Consider the following 18,780-nt stretch of genomic DNA (forward strand, 5'->3'; position numbering starts at 1 on the left):
ATCCTGGCTGGACAGTCACCTTCCTTGGCTTATTCCTTTCCTCCTCTATTTTTTCTTTTCATTCCTTTATTTAAAAGTAAACACCCCCCATCACTCAGTGCCCCCAGCCACGCTGGAGCCTCCCCCCACAGGAGAGGAACGTCTCCCCAGTGGGCTGGGGGTGCAGAAATTGCTCTGATTAGCCCCTCATGAAAGAACGCGGCTCCCTCCCTGCCCCCGCACCCAGGGCCAGTGGCTCCCTGCATCAGCAGAACGGCAGGGCTGGAGCTGCTGGAGGCCAGAGCCAGCAGCTGCGAGATGCTTCCACCCTATTGTGGGCCTTTTGTCATCCCCCGGACAATGAAGCAAAGAGGATCAGGGTGGGGTAACTCTATAAAAGCCCTGTCCCCCCCAGCACCCCGCCCTCGCTGCCTCCAACAGATCCCCAAGAACACAATACAGCTGCAGAAAAAGCCGGAGTTAATCGACTGAACAACTTGTCAGCCCTCATTAGCCATGGCCTCTCCCACCGGCCACCACTGAAGGTAAATTACTTTAGTTCCTCTCTAACAGCTCTAATTTCTCCCCGCTGTGACTCCTCAATGCATCTGGCTGCCTGCCTGTCCATCCCCACCCACCCACCCTCCCGATCTGTCTGTCTATCCTCTGGCTTTGCTGCATGGAATGAAATGGGAATTTAGCCTTTCAGCTTCCTTGCTGGAGTGAGGAGACAGCTGGAGGTGTAATCGGGGCACCCTAGAGGTGGGCGGGGGCAGTTGCCCCCATGGGTCGTAGCTCTGGGGCCTCCAGTCCACCTGTGACTCCATGAGCGAGCTGAGCAGGGCTCCAGGTGGAGGGCTGTAAGAAGCCCCGGAGGCGGGCGGCTGGGCCATGAGACCAAAGAACCATGTCTGGGCTGCTGGCTGCTACCTCCACTTTGCTCAGCCTCTGTCTCACAGGCCTCTAAGCTCTGCCACCCTCAGGTCTGGGGGCAGTTTCTTGTGCCCGGTTCCCCCAACCTGCCTCAGGTCAGTGGTGGCTCCCCAAGGCTGGTGCCTCTGCTCCCCCTCAAGTCAGAGGGTGGCTCCCTGTGGCAGCTGTTCCTGCCCCCCAACTCTAGTCCAGGGGCGGCCCCCACTTTGGCTACTGCCTCTGCCCCCAGCTCTCGGGAAGGGACGTCCCTGCTGCTGTGGCTCCTACCCCCGCCCTTCTCTGGAGAGCCGCTGGCATCTCCCTCCCGCTGAGGAGACATGTCCTTAACAGACCATGGGCTGTCCTGGGCTCTCGCTGCAGTGAACTTTGAGAAGCAGTGTGGAGACCTGCCAACCTCTGACACTGAGCCCCCGTTCTGACCCACTCCCCAACCTGATACCCCATAAAGAGGGGACACGGGGGGTGGCTTGTGCCCCCCAGGGCAGTAAAGAGCTAAGCAACAGTAAAAGTCACAGTGTAGATGCGCTGCCTGAGTTAACTCCCCCACCCCCTGGGCGTGGCTGGGTCTGAGCTGCCAACACGCTGCTTCTAGCTCAAGGGAAGCCAGCCGGGGCCCAGCTGCCGCACCCACAGTGGAGATGCTTCTTCTGTCAGGCCCAGGAAGGTTTCCGCTGGAATCAGGGTTGCCTGGCTCTGGCCCCGGGCGGTGCCCCCGAGATTCTCCAACAGGGGGCGCGCTGCATGGACCGGAGATGGTCCATGGAGTGGTCTATCCTCCGAGAACGCATCTATCTGGGCAAAGCTTCCGTCACCCCAGAGCACCTGGCTCCTGCTGCCAGCTGAGCAACGATGCCAGCCCAGAACGGACCGGGCCTTGGGCCAGGGCCGGGGCTTGGGGCAACGGTTCCAGGGGCCAGTTTGAGGTATGGCCACTGCCCCAGCACTCACTGCTCACGGGGTCCAGCCCAGCTAGTCCGACGTAGCAGCCAGTTTGGCACCCTCCTTCCGACCATTGCCCTGTGCTGGTGCCACGTCTGGTGCTTGGGGTGTCTCCTGGGGTAGCTAAGCAACACGGGCCATTGCAACATCTGCCTGCTGGGCATTCACCAGAGCTCCTGGCAGGCTTGCAGGCCATGCCCCGGGCAGTCTGGGGGAACAGGAGGAATCCTGCTTCCCTCGGGCATCTCCCAGGCAGGAGCTCTGGTCAAAGCTGGCTCCTCTGCCACAGGCTCTGACCCAGGCGAAGGTGAGGGGGGACCTGCCCTGTGCAAGGTCCCCAGGGCTGCTCTGACCTGCCCCTCAGTCCCGCCCCCCACCAGCCCCCTCGCACCATCAGTTCTGCTGATTCGGTTTGGGTCTGAATGCCCCTCCCCACGGAGGCTCGTCCCAGCCCAGCACCAGGGTGCCCTTTTGACACCAGCTCTGACTCAGCTGGGTCTCTTCTGGCTGTGGAAACATCACAAGCTCTGCTCATTGTTGGGAACAAAAGGCCCCGTTTGCCTGACGCAGCAGATGCCCCCAGCGCCCCATCCCATGTCCCTGCACGTCATTGCCAGCAGGAGGCATCTGCTGTCAGGCCGATCCCGTCACTGTGGGTGGGATCTTCTGCCTCTCCTTTTGGCAACCCCCTGCTGGGAGCCACTGGGGCATGGGGCCCCATGCTGCTTGGCTGACTCCTACCAGGAGGGGGGCATGCTTCACGCAGCCTCCCTGGCACTGGGAGGAGCAGCCAGCCTGGCTGTGTAATGCACCAAGCTCCGGAATAGACTGAGCCCCAGTGGGTTTGTTGCTTCCAAGCGCTGTCTCAGAGGGACTGCCAGACTGGATCAGAACCACGGTCCATCTAGTCCGCGACCCAGGCTCCGGATCAGGGGCTCAGTCCATTTCGTATCCCACCTCTTCCCATGCCAGGTCAGGCAATCACCTCATTCAGTCTCACTCTTCTGCAGTCAGCAGAAGCCTCGTCCCTTCCAGGTAAGAGCAGGGCCTGGACCTCCGCACCCTGACTCCATGACTGCACACATAATGTTACAGTGGTGGTGGGGGGCATTCCCTCCTGACCCTTACATAATGCTCATGCTCTGAAGCATGGGACTGACTTACTCAGGTACTTGCAAAGAATTCCCCTGCCTCCTTTGAAATCCACCCATAGTGGCTATGCAACTCCTGCAGCAGGGAGTTCCTCAGGTCAGTGTGCCAGAAAGCACAGCAGACGTGACTGCTGCACAGCCCAGTCAGTGGTAACTCTCTGCTGGGCCTTCTCCTAGGAGGCCCAGTCTCCTCTTTTCCCCGTGCAGGAGAAAAGCCCCACTGAACTGCAGGACCTGCAAGCTGCCAGCCATGTACACCTTGATGGGAGGCGGGCTGTTGTGTGCGGTCTCGGGCCTGGTCCTTCTCATCGTTGCCACAGCGACCGACTTCTGGATGCAGTATCGCTACTCAGGGAACTTGAGCAACCAGGGGCTCTGGAGGTTCTGCGTAGGGGGCAAGTGCCACCCCCACACCATCAGCATCGGTGAGCAGCGCGCCTGGGGCTGCCCCCAAGGTGGGGCAGAGGAAAAGAGGGTGGTGGCTGCGGGACCAAAAGGGCCGTGACGTGTGGAAGTACAGATTGGGGCACCCAGGCGGGTCCAGCTCAGTCTGCCTCCTGCCAGCTTGGTCTGGAGCACTTAGCCCAGATTGGCTCCAGGAGCCTGTTTGCCCCGGTCCTGGGCAGAGACACTGCACTGAGATGAACTGATTATCCTGCCCTGCCTCATGGGTTGACTCCCCTAAAGGGATTCTCCAGGACTGCCCTTGCCTGGCTTCCTGGCGTCTGGTTTGTGGGAGCGCGACTGCCCTCTGGTGGCTGCAGCCTGCCTTGGCCACCGGCTGTGGAGGTTCCCTGTGCCCTGTGCACTGAGGCGGGGGGACCCGGCTCTCGCCCCCATGCCAGGGGTGTGCAGTGGAGCTGACAGTGCAGCATCCGCACGTCCCACTGAGGCAGCTCTGATTGATGTAGGTCCTGGCCTCATAATATGGACAGGACAAAGTGGGGCCTGATACCACCGTCCGGCAGCCCCGAAAGCCCAGGTCTGGCCTCTCCTGATCTTGTCAGCTCCGGCCTGGGCTCAGGGTCTGACCTTCCCCAGCACTGGCTTGCTACATGAGGCAGGGAGACCGGAGAAGGATCAGCCCTGGGGGGGAGAGGAGGGCTCTGGGGCAGTCGCAGCCATACCCCAGCTCCCTTCTCTCCGATCAGGAGGCAGAGTTTCCATTGAGCCTATAAAGAGCCCAGCGGCTTCACAGCACTGGCCCCCGCTGAGCTACCGAGCTGGCCTATCGCTGGCTAGTGGAAAATTCTGGAGAGGGACACTGAGAACTGGCCCGTCCCAGGGAGGTGGGGGTGGGGATAAGAAAGCCCCCTGCCTCCTTTCCCGGCTCGTGGTCTTCCGGGCCGGGACTGCCACTGACCCTGCATCATGAGGGTGGGACCAGGGAGTGTGTCACACGAAGACATGGCAGTGCCCACTTTAGGGCACAGGGTCTGAGTCTGTTCAGGCTGCTTGAGGGTGCAAGGGGCAGGGAGGGTGCAGGCTTGATTCTCTGGGAGGACCCAGGATGGCAGCTGTCACCCAAGGCAGGGGAGGCCAATCTGCAACGGATGGAAATCTCCCGGGGCTTGCATGGCTAGCGTCTGCCCCCAGAGGCTCGGGCACAGGAGCGCCGGCACCGGGAGAGCAGCATGACGCCGCTGGCCAGTGTCCCATGACAGAGAATCTGGCTGGGTCTGAATCCAAATTAAAACGGAGCCGGGGTGACCTGGAGCGACCAGCGGCAAGGAATCCTCATGGGTCTACTTGGCCCCCGAGCCCCCAGCTTGGAGCAGTGGGGTGGAAGCTGCTGATGCTTCTCTGTGTGTTTCTCTTGCTGCCTTGGGGGGGGGGGGGGGGCTCACGTGTAAATTTGCTCCTTGCCCCTGGGGCTCCCCCCACTCTCTGCCCCTTGGGGAGCCCTCACTGGGACCCCACCCTTGCAGTCACCGTTGATCCCTTTCCAGCTATGAGGGATCCACTGGATCCAGGCTACTCCCCAAGCTCTAGGAGGAACCTTTCCATGGGCCAGACCCCCAAGGAGGTCTCTTCCTCCAGGGTAAGCTACACAGCCTCTAGACCAGTGGTCCCCAACCTTTTGGGGCTGCTAGGCGCCCGGGTGTGGGGCTACTCATGCGCTGGGCACCCGGGGGTGGGGCCACCCATGCGCCGCATTCCTGGGGTCAATGCCGCTCCTGTGCCATGTGTCCAGTGTCTGGGACGCTCATACGCTGCATGCTCGGGGCCGGCACAGCCCTTGCGCTGTGCACCCGGGGGTGGGGCCACCCATATGCTGTGCGCCCAGGGGCCGGGGCTGCCCATGCACCACGTGCCCGGGGACGGGGCTGGTGATCACTTGGCGGGCGCACAGAAATGGCCCGGTGGGCGCCATGGCGCCCACGGGCACCGCGTTGGGGACCACTGCTCTAGACTGAACCCCCAGCTTCCTCGGCGCTGATCACATTTTCATCTCCTGGGGACAGAGCACACTCAGGTTACTTAAATGCTCAGTGTCGGGACAGCTCCCCCATATTAGTGGAGATTCTCCCAGCAGAGGGGTGGCTTCATACAGGGTCACACTCTGGGTCTTTGGCTCACCCCAAGCCCTTTTCCTATAAGCCCCAGGTGTTCAGTCAAACCTAAGCACTAGAAACAATGAGTGGTCCTGTGGCACCTGCGAGACTAAGCAAAATATCATGAGCTTCCGTGAGTAAAACCCACTTCAACAGATGAAAGAAAAAACTGTGTAGCACTTTAAAGACTAACAAGATGGTTTAATAGGTGAAGCGCTTTCATGGGCCAGACCCACTTCCTCAGATCTGTGCAAGTGGTTTTTTTTTCATATGGTTGATGGATTTCCATTCCAAATGGCTAAATGTAGTGCCTTGCATGTTGAATACTAATAGAGAGGTAGCCGTGTTAGTTTGATCTTGCAAAAACAAAAGGAAAAACTATGTAGCACTATAAAGACTAACAAGATGGAAGTGGGTCTGGCCCACGAAAGCTCATCACCTATTAAACCATCTTGTTAGTCTTTAAAGAGCTACATTGTTTTTCCTTTTGTTTTTGCAAGATCAGACTAACACAGCTACCTCTCTATTACTATTCATCAGATGAGTTAGAGTGGAAATAACAGAAATCAAGATACAGCAGAATTACCTGTCAATTGTAGGACCCATGTTAATGAGGCTGAATGTGACCAATTCATGGCTTTTGATGTGGAAATGCGATTGTTAAAGGCAGGAGAAATTGGCTTCGTAATGTGCCAACCAATTAATGTCTTTCTTCAAGCCCAGGGTAACAGTATCAAATTTGTAGCGGAATTCCAATTCTGCAGACTCTCTCTGTAATTGCTAAGTGAAATTCCTTTGTAGAAGAATGGCTACTTTTAAATCCATGATTGAGTGACCAAGTAGGTTAAAATGTTCCACTACAGATTTATGTGTGTTTCCATTTCTGATGTCTGATTTTTGTCCATTTATCCTTTGTCGTAGAGACTGTTGGATTTGGCCAATAAGTGGGTTTTTCCCATGAAAGCTCACGATTCTGTATATTTTTGTTAGTCTCGTGAGGGTGTGTCTAGATTACACCTCTCTGTCGACAGAGAGATGTAGATTAGGCACATCAAAATTGCTAATGAAGCCGGGATTTAAATATCCCATGCCTCATTAGCACAAACATGGCTGCCACTTTTTTTCAAAACGGAGTGTTTTCGAAAAAAATGGTAGTCTAGACGCAGATCTGTCGAAAATAAATCTTTGACAGATCCTGCAAACCTCATTTTTTGAGGGATACAGGATCTGTTGAAAAAGGGTTTATTTTCAACAGATCCGCGTCTAGACTGCTGGGTTTTTTCAAAAAAACTCCATTTAAAAAATAAGCGGCGGCCATGTTTATGCTAATGAGGTGTGAGATATTCAAATCCCAGCTTCATTTCCAATTTCGACGTGCTTGATTTGCATCCCTCCGTTGACAGAGGGATGCAGTCTAGACGTAGCCTAAGGTGCCACAGGACCCGTAATTGTTTTTAAAGTTACAGACTAACACCCTCTGAGACCTTCTAATGCGGTGTTTCCTATTTGGTGCTTAGTGGAAGTAATGGTTCTGCGAGAACTCCCCCACCCCCTCTTAAAGAGACAGAACCTTTTTTTTTGCTCAACAAATTGCAGCAGGACTTGGCGGGTCTATTTTTTCTTTTCTTTTTTTGGTCAACAAATTTTACCCTGGCAACCCTAGGGTTCCTTGAAATTCTTTGAAGCTGCAAAGGGTTCCGTGGCCAGATCAAATTGGGAAACACTGTCCTAAGGAATAGAGATTTTTGAACTCTTTGTAGTTCACACCCAGTATCAGCACCTTGCTTCTGGGTGTACACCTGTGTGGCTTTGGGATCAAGTAAGGGAGTGACATAGCCGAGCTGTCCAAAGGGCCAACCACAGGTTCAAATCATAACCCTTCTCAAAGGCAGTGAAGTAGGTGTCTATATCCCTTCCCCTTACACGGGGGAAACAATTGGGTGTGCAGGTTCCCTGTGGAATTGACATCTTGGTATCTTTCTTGACTTACCTCTTGATGGGTCCTCTTGTCCTTCTGCATCTCCATCGCCAGTTCATGCTTTCACTGCTTCTCCAAGTTCTTCCTCATGCTTCTGCAGATTGCCACAGTCTTCTAGGCCCTTCGTCCTCCGCTCTCATTCCCACCACTTCAAGTCTGTTGATGGGGAACCAGGTCACAAAGATGATTTGCTGCTGCCTTGGTCACCCATGGACCCTCTTAGAACTCTACTTAGATCTTGAATCTTCTTCTTGGTTTGATTGTCCTTCTCCAGCCATGCAATCAGCTGTACCTTGTTGAGTTTCCTGGCACTTGACCCTCTCTCCCTGCACAGTTTGCAATGTTCTTCCCAGGGAGGTGGTTATACACCACTTTCTTGCTGTTTCCGTTTAATCAAGCCTGTAAACAAGCCTTTAAATCAGCTTCCGTACCTAATGACTGGAAGATAGCTAACGTGATGCCAGTATTCAAAAAGGGCTCTAGAGGTGATCCTGGCAATTACAGACTGGTAAGTCTAACATCAGTACTGGGCAAATTAGTTGAAACTATAGTAAAGAATAAAATTGTCAGACACATCGATGAACATAATTTGTTGGGAGAAAGTCAACACGGTTTCTGTAAAGGGAAAACATTCCTTACTAATCTAGTAAAGTTCTTTGAGGGGGTCAACAAACATGGACAAGGGGGATCCAGGGGATATAATATACTTAGATTTCCAGAAAGCCTTTAACAAATTCCCTCATCAAAGGATCTTAAGTAAAGTAAGTTGTCATGGATTGATGATTGGTAAAAAGGCAGGAAACAAAGGGTAGGAATAAATTATAAGTTTTCCGAATGGAAAGCGGTAACTAGTGGGGTCCACCAAGGGTCTGTCCTGGGACCAATCCTATTCAACTTATTTATAAATGATTTAGATCATGGGTTCCCAAACTGGGGTGTGTGCTCCCCTGGGCGGGCATGAAGAAATTCCTGGGGGGGGGGGGCATGAGGCAACCCAGCCCCCAGTCAATTCTGCCCCTCCCCCCAAGTTGTGCTGGGGGGGGTGAGGGCTTCTCAAAAATCAAAAAGGGGGGGGGGCGTGATGCCAAAAAGTTTGGGAACCACTGATCTAGAGAAAGGGGTAAGCAGTTAGGTGGCAAAATCTGCAGATGATACCAAACTGCTCAAGATAATTAAGACCGATGCAGACTGTGAAGAGCTTCAAAAAAATCTCACCAAACTAAGTGAACAAAATGGCAAACAAAATTTAATGTTGATAAATGTAAAGCAATGCATATTGGAAAAAATAATCCCAAATGTACATACAATATGAGGGGATTCATTTAGCTACAACTACACAAGAGAGAGATCTTGGAGTCATTGTGGATAGTTCTCTGAAAACATCCACTCAATGGGCAGCAGCTGTCAAAAAAGCAAATAGAATGTTAGGAATCATTAAAAAAGGGATAGAGAATAAGACAGAAAATATTTCAATGCCTCTATATAAATCCATGAACCACATCTTCAGTACTGTGTCCAGATGTGGTTGCCTCAGCTCAAAAATATATATTGGCATTGGAAAAGGGTCAGAAAAGGGCAACAAAAATGATTAGGAGTTTGGAAAAGGTCTCATATCATATATATAGAAGCCCATTGTCTGTAACTCTGTAATGCTGAAATGCTGGCTGTTCCCTCTGGGTGGTGCTGTTACCTTCCTGGCTGTTCCCTCTGGGCGGTGCTGTTGCCTGTGTCACATCGTTTGCCTCCCGCCGTGGCACTCGGCTGACTCCTGCACTGTTCAGTATTATCTCTCTACTGAACCCACTAACCCAGCAGAAGTACCCACTCTCCTGGGGCATGCTATGCCCGAGGATTTTGTAGTATTTTCACCAGGGGTTATTCAGTATTTTGTCACCCTAAAATGAAATATTAATATTTCCCGAATGCATTCCAACTGTAGCAAATGGGCTAATGCCATACTTAACACCTGGATGATGAATAAGGAAGGCATTCAACAGGCCAAAAAAAATAAATAAATAAACCAACAACAACAACTTCGGAGTGATCCTGGAAGGTGCTGGATTGAGCACTGGAATAGTAAATCCGGTAGCCCTGAAAACAGTACAAAACAAATTGGCTAAATTGGGGCAGCTAAATCATCAGGTTATGGAAGGTGTGGTATGGGACAGTGCTGGATTTCATTCTGCACATATTGACACCCTCCAGCCTCTGCATAAAGTGGTGTAAGTATTCCAGATGTTCCTGCAAACTTTAAAGAGCCTCTGTCATGGTTTTGGGCTACCCATCTAGGATGTATCTTTGGATCTCTGCAGGAACATGCCTTAGAAACTATTTCATTCTCAGGAGAGATAGCTCTTCCATAGTCTTAGCATTTGCTCCTGATATCCATGTCTCCTAGTCATATATATAGTAGTCCAGTGTCTGTGCCTCTGTAACACTGAAATGCTGGCTGTTCCCTCTGTGCGGCGCTGTTGCCTCCCTGGCTGTTCCCTCTGGGCGATGCTGTTGCCTGAGTCACGTCCTTTGCCTCCCGCCATGGTGCTCGGCTGACTTCTGTGCCTCTCAGCCAGGCCGCCATGGGGGAGCAAGCGGCACAAGCAGCTGTTTGGGCGCCGCAGTCCCCATGCAGCACGGATGGGGCCTGGACAAGCATGTATCCCTGATGGAGACAGGGGAGAGTGGAGAGAGATTGAGAGACAGGAGGAGGAGGAGAAGAGAACGGGAGAGTGAGAGGCAGGCGGGGGAGAAGAGAAAGAGGGAGACAGAAGGCAGAGGCGAGCTAAGAGAGAGCGAGGGAGGCAGTAGGAGGAGGAGGAGAGAGAGAGATGGAGTGAGAGACTGGAAGCTCAGGAGAGAAGACCGAGGTGGAGGGGAGACCTGAAAATCCCATCTTATGATGGGCTAATTGGCTTGTGAAGAGAGTTTAAAAAGACTTGGACTTTTCATCTTAGACAAGAGGAGGTTAAGGGGGGATATGTTAGAAATCTATAAAATCATGACTGCTGTGGAAAAAGTGAATAAAGAAAAGTTATTTACGTAGTCTCACCATATAAGAACTAGGGGTCACCAAATGAAATTAATAGACAGCAGGTTTAAAACAAACCAAAGGAAGTTTTTCTTCACTCAGCACACAGTCGACCTGTGGAGCTCCTTGCCAAAGGATGCGGTGAAGGCTAAGACTTTAACAGGGTTCAAAAAAGAGCTACATAGATTCATGGAGGTTAGGTCCATCAATGGCTATTAGCCAGGATGGGTGGGAATGGTGTCCCCAGCCTCTGTTTCTCTGGAGGTAGGTGACAAGGGAGGGATCACGTGAGGATTCCCTGTTGTGTTCCCTCCCTCTGGGGCATTTGGCATTGGCCACTGTCGGTAGACAGGATACTGGGCTGGATAGACTGTTGGTCTGACCCAGTATGGCCGTTCTTATGTTCTTTAAGTACCCATGTTTTACTGCTGCAAGACACTTACTGCAAATACTACTGGTGCATTCAGCATCCCACCGCTGCCACCAGCTGTCCCGGCGCCACAGGATCAGTGCTCTGTCTCCAGCTTTGGAACAGTCTCTAGGCGGAATCCTTTTGGTAGGTCAGACCCCTGAGGTGGCCTCACTCTTCCTACATGGAGCAGGGCCTGCAGCTGGAACCCAGCACAGGGAGACCTTAGGTCAGTCCTGCGAACTGCAAGTTAAAGCACAGACCAGTCTGGCCAGTCCAGAGCTCAGCTAAGCTGGATTGACCCCGCCGAGCAGGCTCTCACTGGCTGTCTCTATGTGCCCCCCCAGCCTTGTGCAGTTTCCAGGTGAGAGCCTCAGCTCCTTCTAGCAGCCAACTCTCCCTCCTCCCTACTCCCCCCCCCCCCCCCCGACTCCAGACCTTTGTTCTTCAGCTGGGGTCTGTGCTCAGCTTCCCTGCAGCAAGGCCAGGAAATGCATCTTCCCCTGAGGCTGGGACATTGCTGGCTGGGGGTGTATGAGCTGGTGACTGGAGTTTCCGTTCTCCTCTGGGATTCACCAGGGATACAGGCCTTGGCCAAGACCAGTTCTTCTGACAGCCAGGTGCCATTCACAGCCATGTCTCTTCACCTGCCCTAAGAGAATACAGCCCTCCCTCACCCCCACTCCCAGCTAGGTTGCAATGCAACATACAGGGAAACTGAGGCACACATAGACGTCATAACAATATTACTGAAAATTCCCACTTTGTCACACATACCCCTTGGAAGGGGCCGTTGCTGGGATCTCCCACTCCCAGTCCCTTTCCCTGCCCCTTGGGAGACCCACACGGGGCCCACGTGGGCACCCTAGTTCCCACCAAAGCCTTGTCTCTCTCAGAGGCCGCATCACTGTGATTCTTTATTTTCAGGAGCGACTCTCCGGGTCGTATCTAGGATGCAGCTCATGCAAAATGCAGCCACTCGCATCCTGCCAGGTACCTGGCCATCCGGCTCCATTCTGCTCCTTCTGCTGGCTCCCTCCTAGGGTTTGCATTGATTCCTCAGGTCCCTCTGCTCCCCCTCCGGGGCCCTGCTTGTCTCTGAGCAGTGGCCAACTTTGTGCCTTCAGCATCCCACGACCCTCAGGTGCCTGCCTCTCCCTGCAGAGCCTCTGCTCAGGCAAACTCTCATTGGCGTCACAGGGTTCAGCTCCGGGTGCTGGGAAGTGGGAGGGGGGGATTCGGGGTCAGATTCTCATTGATCAGCAGTGGACCTGCCAAGTGGGGGGAGGAAGGCTGAGCTCCTTGGAAAGTCTGGCCCCGGATTGAGGTGTCTGAGCCCTCCTGAACACCAGCCCTAGCGGCCGTGCAAGCCGCCCCCCTACTGCTGGCCCCATCGGACCTGGCTCCGGGAGTCCCTGCCCACCAACAAGGGGGCACTGGGCCGGTCCAGGGGACAGCTCCCATTATTACAGCCCCCCAATCCCTGCTGTAAAGAAGACACCGCTCTAGGGCACAGCCGTGGAGGGAATAGAGAGGGGACCACGGCCTCACCCCAGGGATTGCATGGGGACTGGCTTGCTGTGCAGGGGGCTCCCAGACCCAGCGTTTCTCAGTTCTGCATCGGTCCTGCCCAGCACTCACCCTCCGCGCAGCGACAGACTCTGCTGAGTGCTGGAGCCACTGGCTCTGCCTTTGGCCGCCTCCTCTGGCCTTTCCTCTCCTGCTCCTTGGACGAGCGCCGGCTCCCGTTGCCCATCTCCAAGCGCCGGGTCCCAAGGAGTGCTCCTCTCTCTCTCTCTCTGTCCCTCCCTCCAGCCTTCTGGGATGCCACCCGGGCATTCATGCTGCTCTCCATCCTCTCCTGCTTCGCGGGCATTATCCTGGGCCTCACCGCCTTCTCCAGCAGCACCAGGGCATCCCGGACCCGCTCCGCCGGCATCACCCTGCTGATCGCTGGTACGTGGGCCCCAGCCTCGCCAAGGGGAGGGGGGCGGGGCTGTGCTGAGCATTATTAGGACTGATGGGATGCACCATCAGCCCAGCAGGATGGGCACCATGGGGGCAGGATGGGCACAGTGGGGTGGGATGGGCACCGCAGGGCAGGGTGGGAACAACAGGCAAGGGAGAAATGTCTACAAGATGACAGATGGGCATCCCATTATCAAGAGAGCCCCCCTCAGCCCATTACATATTATCCAGGGGTCCCCTTCTGTGCCACTCACATGCAGCCACCTCTGGGGTGGAACATCAGAGCCCACTTAGCACCCGGGGAGAGGCCAGCAGGGAGGGGCAGAGATGGGAAAGGAGTTGACAGGAAGGAGAGAATAAAGCCTCTAATGCCTTCTTGGCCCCCTGCTCCCTGCCCCACCCCCATCATCCGGGCAGAGGGCACCACCCCGTTGGACTCGGCAGGTGGGTGCAGGGCTGGCAGGCAGAGCCGAGACTCACTGCAGCTGGGGGACCAGCCCCACCGCAGGGCATAAGCGCCGCCCACTTGGCTCCCTGCCGATCTGGTCCAGCTGGCAAAGGAAGCTCCAGGTGCACCCACAGCAGCCAGCATCAGACCCACACGCGGCCCATTGGCTGCACACCGTCCCCACCTGTCAGAACAGACCAAAGCCGCCGGGCCAGGAAGGTTGGGACTCTGGGGGGCCCAAGGATGCAAGGCCCCTCTGAGCCCTCCCTTCGCTCTGGCTAGCGCCAGACTCCAGTTCCCACTGCCGGCACAGCCGCACGTCACTGGGTGGCCTGGGGCTCTGTGCTGGGTCCCCTCTGATCCTCGCCTGGCTAGGTGGAGGCTGAAGAGCTGCTGGGAGCTGGCCAAGCCGCTGCAGGCGTAGCCCTTCCTCGCTGTGTCGCCAGGCTGGGGGGCAGGGTCTCAGGCAACTGGGGGCTTTCTCAAAACCCTGCCTGGCTGGACCCCTACCAGAGCTGAGAGTGGCTAAGAGCTGCCCAGTCCAGCAGGCCATGTGTGAGTCCTGGCTCCCCCTCACTTGCTCTGCCCATCCCATACCGTGCCATGGGGCCAGCAGAGACCCAAGGAGGCTGAGCTCTTCTCTGATTTCTCAGGGCATCCCTCTGCCAGGCCGGGGCCCCCAGGCAGCCATGGCGGCTCATAGGGGTAGGCCCAGAGGGCGAGGAGCTCCAGCGGGATCTATGCCAGCTAGGGGATGGAGCAGTGCCCGGTGGGCAAGTGGCAGCATTGGCAGCGTCCCCCAGAGGGGAGCGTTTGAACGACTCCTCCCACCGGCCGGTGGGAGAAGAGACTGGGGTCTCACGGGCAGGCAGCAGGCGATGGGAAAGCGGCCAGGCTGGGATGGAGAAGCACCCGCAAAGCCAGCTTGGGTCTGGTTGTAGCTGGGCGGTTCGCCCGCTGCCCTGGAATAATTCCTGGCGTGGCTCTCGGGCGCAAGTCCCATGGCTGGGCTGCCCGATGTGGGGCTGATCTGGCCCTGCTCTTGGGGATGCTTCAGGGGCAGCGGGGGGTGGATTAGCCACGGCTGGGTCCTCCCCGCCCCCTGTGGCTCAGGCACACCTGGCACTGCCCTCAGCCGAGGCTGGGCTGGATGGGCCGCTCTGACCATCCCTCTGTGGGGCTGGGGCAGGATGCAGCCGTGCTGGAAGGAGGGACCCAGCTCAGGGTTTGCGGCAGGTGCAGGAGCCGGGAGCGAACCGGGTCGGAAAACGTTCCCAGCCGGGTCCAGCAGAGGGAGCCACGGAGCTGCCTGGTGGGCTCTGGGCAGGCTGGTTCCTGGCAGGCCCCTGGCTCTGGGAGAAGGGTGCAGGCAGGGGCCACGGGCACTCGGGCCGGGGGGCACAGCTCAAGGAGCTGAGGGTGGGGTGTGGGGCTGAGGGCAGCAGAGCTAGGTGAGTGCCGGCTCCATGGCTACCCCAGGGAGCTGCCTGGGAGAGTGACAGGGCTGGGGCAGGACGGGCAGGGCTGGGGAACAGCTCAGAGTAGCCCCATGGCCCCAGCGAGGGGATGGCCCTGGGGTGGGGGCAGGAGCTGCCTCTCCGGTACAGCTCCTACCGCGCCACTAGGAAGGGTTTGGCTGAGTCTTTAGGGACAGGGCTGGCTGGGGTGGGGGTGGGGGTGGGGAGGGCATCCCATCATGTCAGTGACTGTCCTGGCATTCCAGCAGCACAGGGCAGGGGGCTCCGAAAGGGGGAGCCACTCACAGGCCCAGACACGGGGCAGGGAGGGGGAGGGAACTTCTCCCCATAGCCAGTCATGCTCAGTAAAAGTAGCACAGGGTAGTGCTGAGCCACACCAGGTCCTGCATTGCAGTGCTGCACTGGGTCCCTGCATATTGGTGCTAAGCTGTGCCAGGTCCCAGCATTGCATGAGCCAGGCCAGGTCCCAGCATTGCGTGAGCCAGGCCAGGTCCCTGCGTGTCAGAGCCGTGCCACGCCAGGTCCCAGCATTGCGGTGCTGAGTTGGGCCAGGTCCCTGTGTTGCAGAACCGCAACGTGCCAGGTCCAAGCACTGTAGTGCCGAGGCGGGCACCCGTAGCAGAGCCGCGCCAGGCCAGGTCCCTGCATGCAAGTGCATTGGCGTGAGGTGTTCTAGCAGGCAGCCCTGCATTGCTGGTGCCTGAATGTGATGAGTGGAGTCGGTGCTCAGCCCTCTCTCTCCTCTGCTCCCCCGGCAGGTCTCTTTGCTTTGCTGGGGCTGTCAGTGTACACTGGTGTGACGGTGAATTTCTTTGGTAAGCGCTACACTGACTGGCGCTTCTCCTGGTCCTACATCCTGGGCTGGATCGCCGTCATCCTCACCCTCTCGGCAGGTAACTGCTCCAGAGGGATCCTCCTCTGCTCCCCTCTGTGTGTCCAGGCCCCTAGGGGCCCATCACTGCACTCCATCTCCCTTTCCATGCCAGGGATCCCAGGCCTGGGCTCCCTGCTCACCCACCAGTCAAGATCCTGGCTGCCTGGAGCTACATATGCTGTTCCCTCTTTCCCACTGCCCTGCACGGCTCTCCCTCCGGGCCCGAGCAGCACTGAGGGGTGCTGGCCTACAGGGAGGCCTCAGGAGGAGGGCTGTTTGACGGATACCCCACAGTGCCCCTGGGATGAGGGGAGCAGCTAAATGGGCAGAGGCCCTGCCATCCACCCCTGCTCTGCCCACCCCACTTGTGCCCTCTACCCCTCCCCACCCCCTGATGCTTCCCTGGCATCCCTCCCTCCCCTGACTCTCTCTCTCTTCCACAGGTATTTTCCATGTCTGCGCTGTCTCCAAGAGCCCGTCCACAGAGACTTCCAATGTGGCAAGCGGCTGAGCCCCCACAACCACCAGGACACATGGCCTGGTCCTGACAGCTCCCTGCCCTTGCCCCTGCCCTTGCCCTGATGGCTCCTTGCCCCCTAGTGACACCCATCTGGCCCTAGCCTGGCCAATCCCAGCCCTCCAGTGCCACCGCCAGGCCCCAGCCAATCCCCACCCTTCATTGATACCTGCCAGGCCCCAGCCAATCCCAGCCCTCCAGTGCCATCGCCAGGCCCCAGCCAATCCCACCCTTCATTGATACCCGCCAGGCCCCAGCCAATCCCCACCCTTCATTGATACCTGCCAGGCCCCAGCCAATCCCAGCCCTCCAGTGCCACCGCCAGGCCCCAGCCAATCCCCACCCTTCATTGATACCTGCTAGGCCCCAGCCAATCCCAGCCCTCCAGTGCCATCGCCAGGCCCCAGCCAATCCCACCCTTCATTGATACCTGCAGGCCCCAGCTAATCCCAGCTCTACAGTGCCACTACCAGGCCCCAGCCAATCCCAGCCCTACAGTGCTATCTGCTGGGCCCCAGCCAATCCCCACTCTTCATTGATACCTGCCAGGCCCCAGCCAATCCTTGCCCTTCAGTGCTATCTGCCAGGCCCCAGCCAATCCCAACCCTGCAGTGCCACTGCCAGGCCCCAGCCAATCCCTACCCTTCATTGATACCTGCCAGGCCCCAGCCAATCCCTGTCCTACAGTGCCACCTCCAGTGATGTTTGCCAGGACCCAGCCAATCCCTGCCTTCCAGTGAGACTTGACCTGACAGGATCCAGCCAATCCCAGTCCTCCAATGAGACCCACAAGGCCCCGGCCAATCCCTGTCCTCTAGTCAGACCCGACAGACCCCAAAACCTCCAACGCTTACAACCTGCAGCTCTCTGCCCTGTCCCAGCCCCCGCCCCTGCCCTTGGCCAGTCATGGTGCCCAGTGCTGGCCTTGATCCATGTGCCAGTGACCTGAATGTGCCAATAAAACCAGCCGAAACCTCAGCTGCATCCTGGTGCTGCAGTGTCCCAAGAGTGGGACAGGCAGGGGGCCTGGTGTGGCTCCCATTCGTACCTGTCCCTCCCTGACTGAGACCGGCTCAGCACGGCTGCTACCAGCCCCACCAGGGGGCGCCCTGAATTCCCAGGCTCTGAGCTGTGCCTGGGACATGGAGCCAGAGTCTGTCAATCAGGCCAGAGCCTGTATGGGCGCCGGGTGTGTGTGTGGGCGGGGTGTGTGTGGCAGAAGCTCCATCTGGTCATGGCTGCCCCCATCCCCATGTCTCACTGCCTAGGCAAGCTGTGATCAGTGACCAGTCTCCTCCACTTCCCCACCTGGGGTCTGAGCATCCCCTCCCCAGGCTCCAAGGGGTGTTTCCAGCCCAGATATGCCCCATGCTCCGCATCCTGCCCCTTCCCACCCTGGAGAGAATTAACCCTTTCCACCGACGACATAGTGATGCTTAGCAGCTCATAGATGTTGCTCGGGGCCTGGAAGTGGGGCGCAGGTGCAGCGAGGTTGGGGACTGGGTGGATAGGGAGTGGGGGGGCAGGTGGTGGGGGATGGGCAGGCTGGGTGGATAGAGGCTGGAGGGCAGGTGGAGCAGGAATGGGTGATATGGGTGGATAATGGCTGGGGGGGCAGGTGGAATGGGTGATCTGGGTGGATAGAGGCTGGGGGGCAGGTGGAGCAGGAATGGGTGATATGGGTGGATAATGGCTGGGGGGGCAGGTGGAATGGGTGATCTGGGTGGATTGAGGCCAGGGGGCAGGTGGAGCAGGAATGGGTGATATGGGTGGATAATGGCTGGGGGGGCAAGTGGAATGGGTGATCTGGGTGAATTGAGGCTGGGGGGCAGGTGGAGCAGGGATGGGCAGGCTGGGTGGATAGAGGCTGGGGGGCAGGTTGCATTAGGGTTGGGGGCTGGGTGGATCAGGGGTTGGGGGCGGGAGGAGGGATGGTGGATCTGAGTTGGGGGGTGGAGAGGGGCTGGTCAGGGCTTTCGGGGGATGGATCAAGGCTGGAGGGGGCACCGGGCTGGCAGAGGTGCAGGGCTCTGGCGGTGTCTGATACGTGTCCCGCCAGGAGGTTCTGTGGGAACTGGCCTCCTTCCATCTCTGCACAGACACCTGCTGCCATGTGCCCCCTGCCCCCTGGCTGAGTGGGGATGACCCAGCCCTGCCCCTGCCCCCCCCAGGGGGGGCTATTCCTTCTCGCCATCCCCGCCCAGGGCCCTGGCCCAGGCTGTGCCTTCCCTCTCCCTTCGGGCTCAGCAGCTTGTTCTGCCGGACGGGTTGAGGCAGGTTTTGCTGACCCTGCTGTTTTGTCAGTCAGGGTGACTCAGGCAGCGACACCCTGGCAGGGCCCTGGCGGCACGAGCAGAGGAGGAGCAGCGCCCACACGGAGCCAGATCACACACGCCCTCTCGCGGACACAGCGCCAGGGCCACCCACGGGGTCAGCCGGCTCCAGGCCTTGTTGCCTTTGGCTTGTAGCTGATGGGCTGGGCGTGAGTGGGGCTGGCTCCCTCCCCCGCCCATTGCCCAGACATTG

General features: G+C 57.3%; 1 protein-coding gene and 1 long non-coding RNA gene across 4 annotated transcripts; one reads left to right on the forward strand and one right to left on the reverse strand.

Annotated features, from left to right (window-relative positions):
• The first annotated feature begins 414 nt into the window (after window positions 1-414).
• Window positions 415-17,794, forward strand: LOC102450536 (lens fiber membrane intrinsic protein-like). 2 transcript variants are annotated; one of them, XM_006115209.4, is made up of 5 exons: window positions 415-524; window positions 3,180-3,427; window positions 12,785-12,925; window positions 15,622-15,756; window positions 16,181-17,794. In XM_006115209.4, the coding sequence occupies exons 2-5, from the start codon at window positions 3,253-3,255 to the stop codon at window positions 16,246-16,248; spliced, it is 519 nt and encodes a 172-aa protein (XP_006115271.1). In that variant the 5' UTR covers window positions 415-524; window positions 3,180-3,252; the 3' UTR covers window positions 16,249-17,794. The 2 variants fall into 2 exon arrangements, with proteins under 2 accessions (XP_006115271.1, XP_075764271.1); XM_075908156.1 differs by lacking the exon at window positions 16,181-17,794 and having other exon boundaries at window positions 15,622-16,138.
• LOC142819663 (uncharacterized) lies at window positions 8,775-12,990 on the reverse strand. 2 transcript variants are annotated; one of them, XR_012897524.1, is made up of 4 exons: window positions 12,611-12,990; window positions 11,408-12,185; window positions 11,004-11,171; window positions 8,775-8,936 (listed from the first exon to the last, which is right to left on the reverse strand). It is a non-coding gene; the product is annotated as an uncharacterized LOC142819663 (long non-coding RNA). The 2 variants fall into 2 exon arrangements; XR_012897523.1 differs by having other exon boundaries at window positions 11,408-12,990.
• Window positions 17,795-18,780: the final 986 nt, after the last annotated feature.

This window comes from Pelodiscus sinensis, chromosome 24, assembly GCF_049634645.1.
Source record: "Pelodiscus sinensis isolate JC-2024 chromosome 24, ASM4963464v1, whole genome shotgun sequence".
NCBI classification, from domain to species: domain Eukaryota; kingdom Metazoa; phylum Chordata; order Testudines; family Trionychidae; genus Pelodiscus; species Pelodiscus sinensis.

Coding starts and splice junctions, on each gene's coding strand:
- LOC102450536 (XM_075908156.1), top strand. CDS start 3,253: ATGTACACCTTGATGGGAGGCGGGCTGTTGTGTGCGGTCTCGGGCCTG. Junction 3,428..12,784: donor CCCCCACACCATCAGCATCG/GTGAGCAGCGCG, acceptor CCCTCCCTCCAG/CCTTCTGGGATGCCACCCGG. Junction 12,926..15,621: donor CATCACCCTGCTGATCGCTG/GTACGTGGGCCC, acceptor CTCCCCCGGCAG/GTCTCTTTGCTTTGCTGGGG.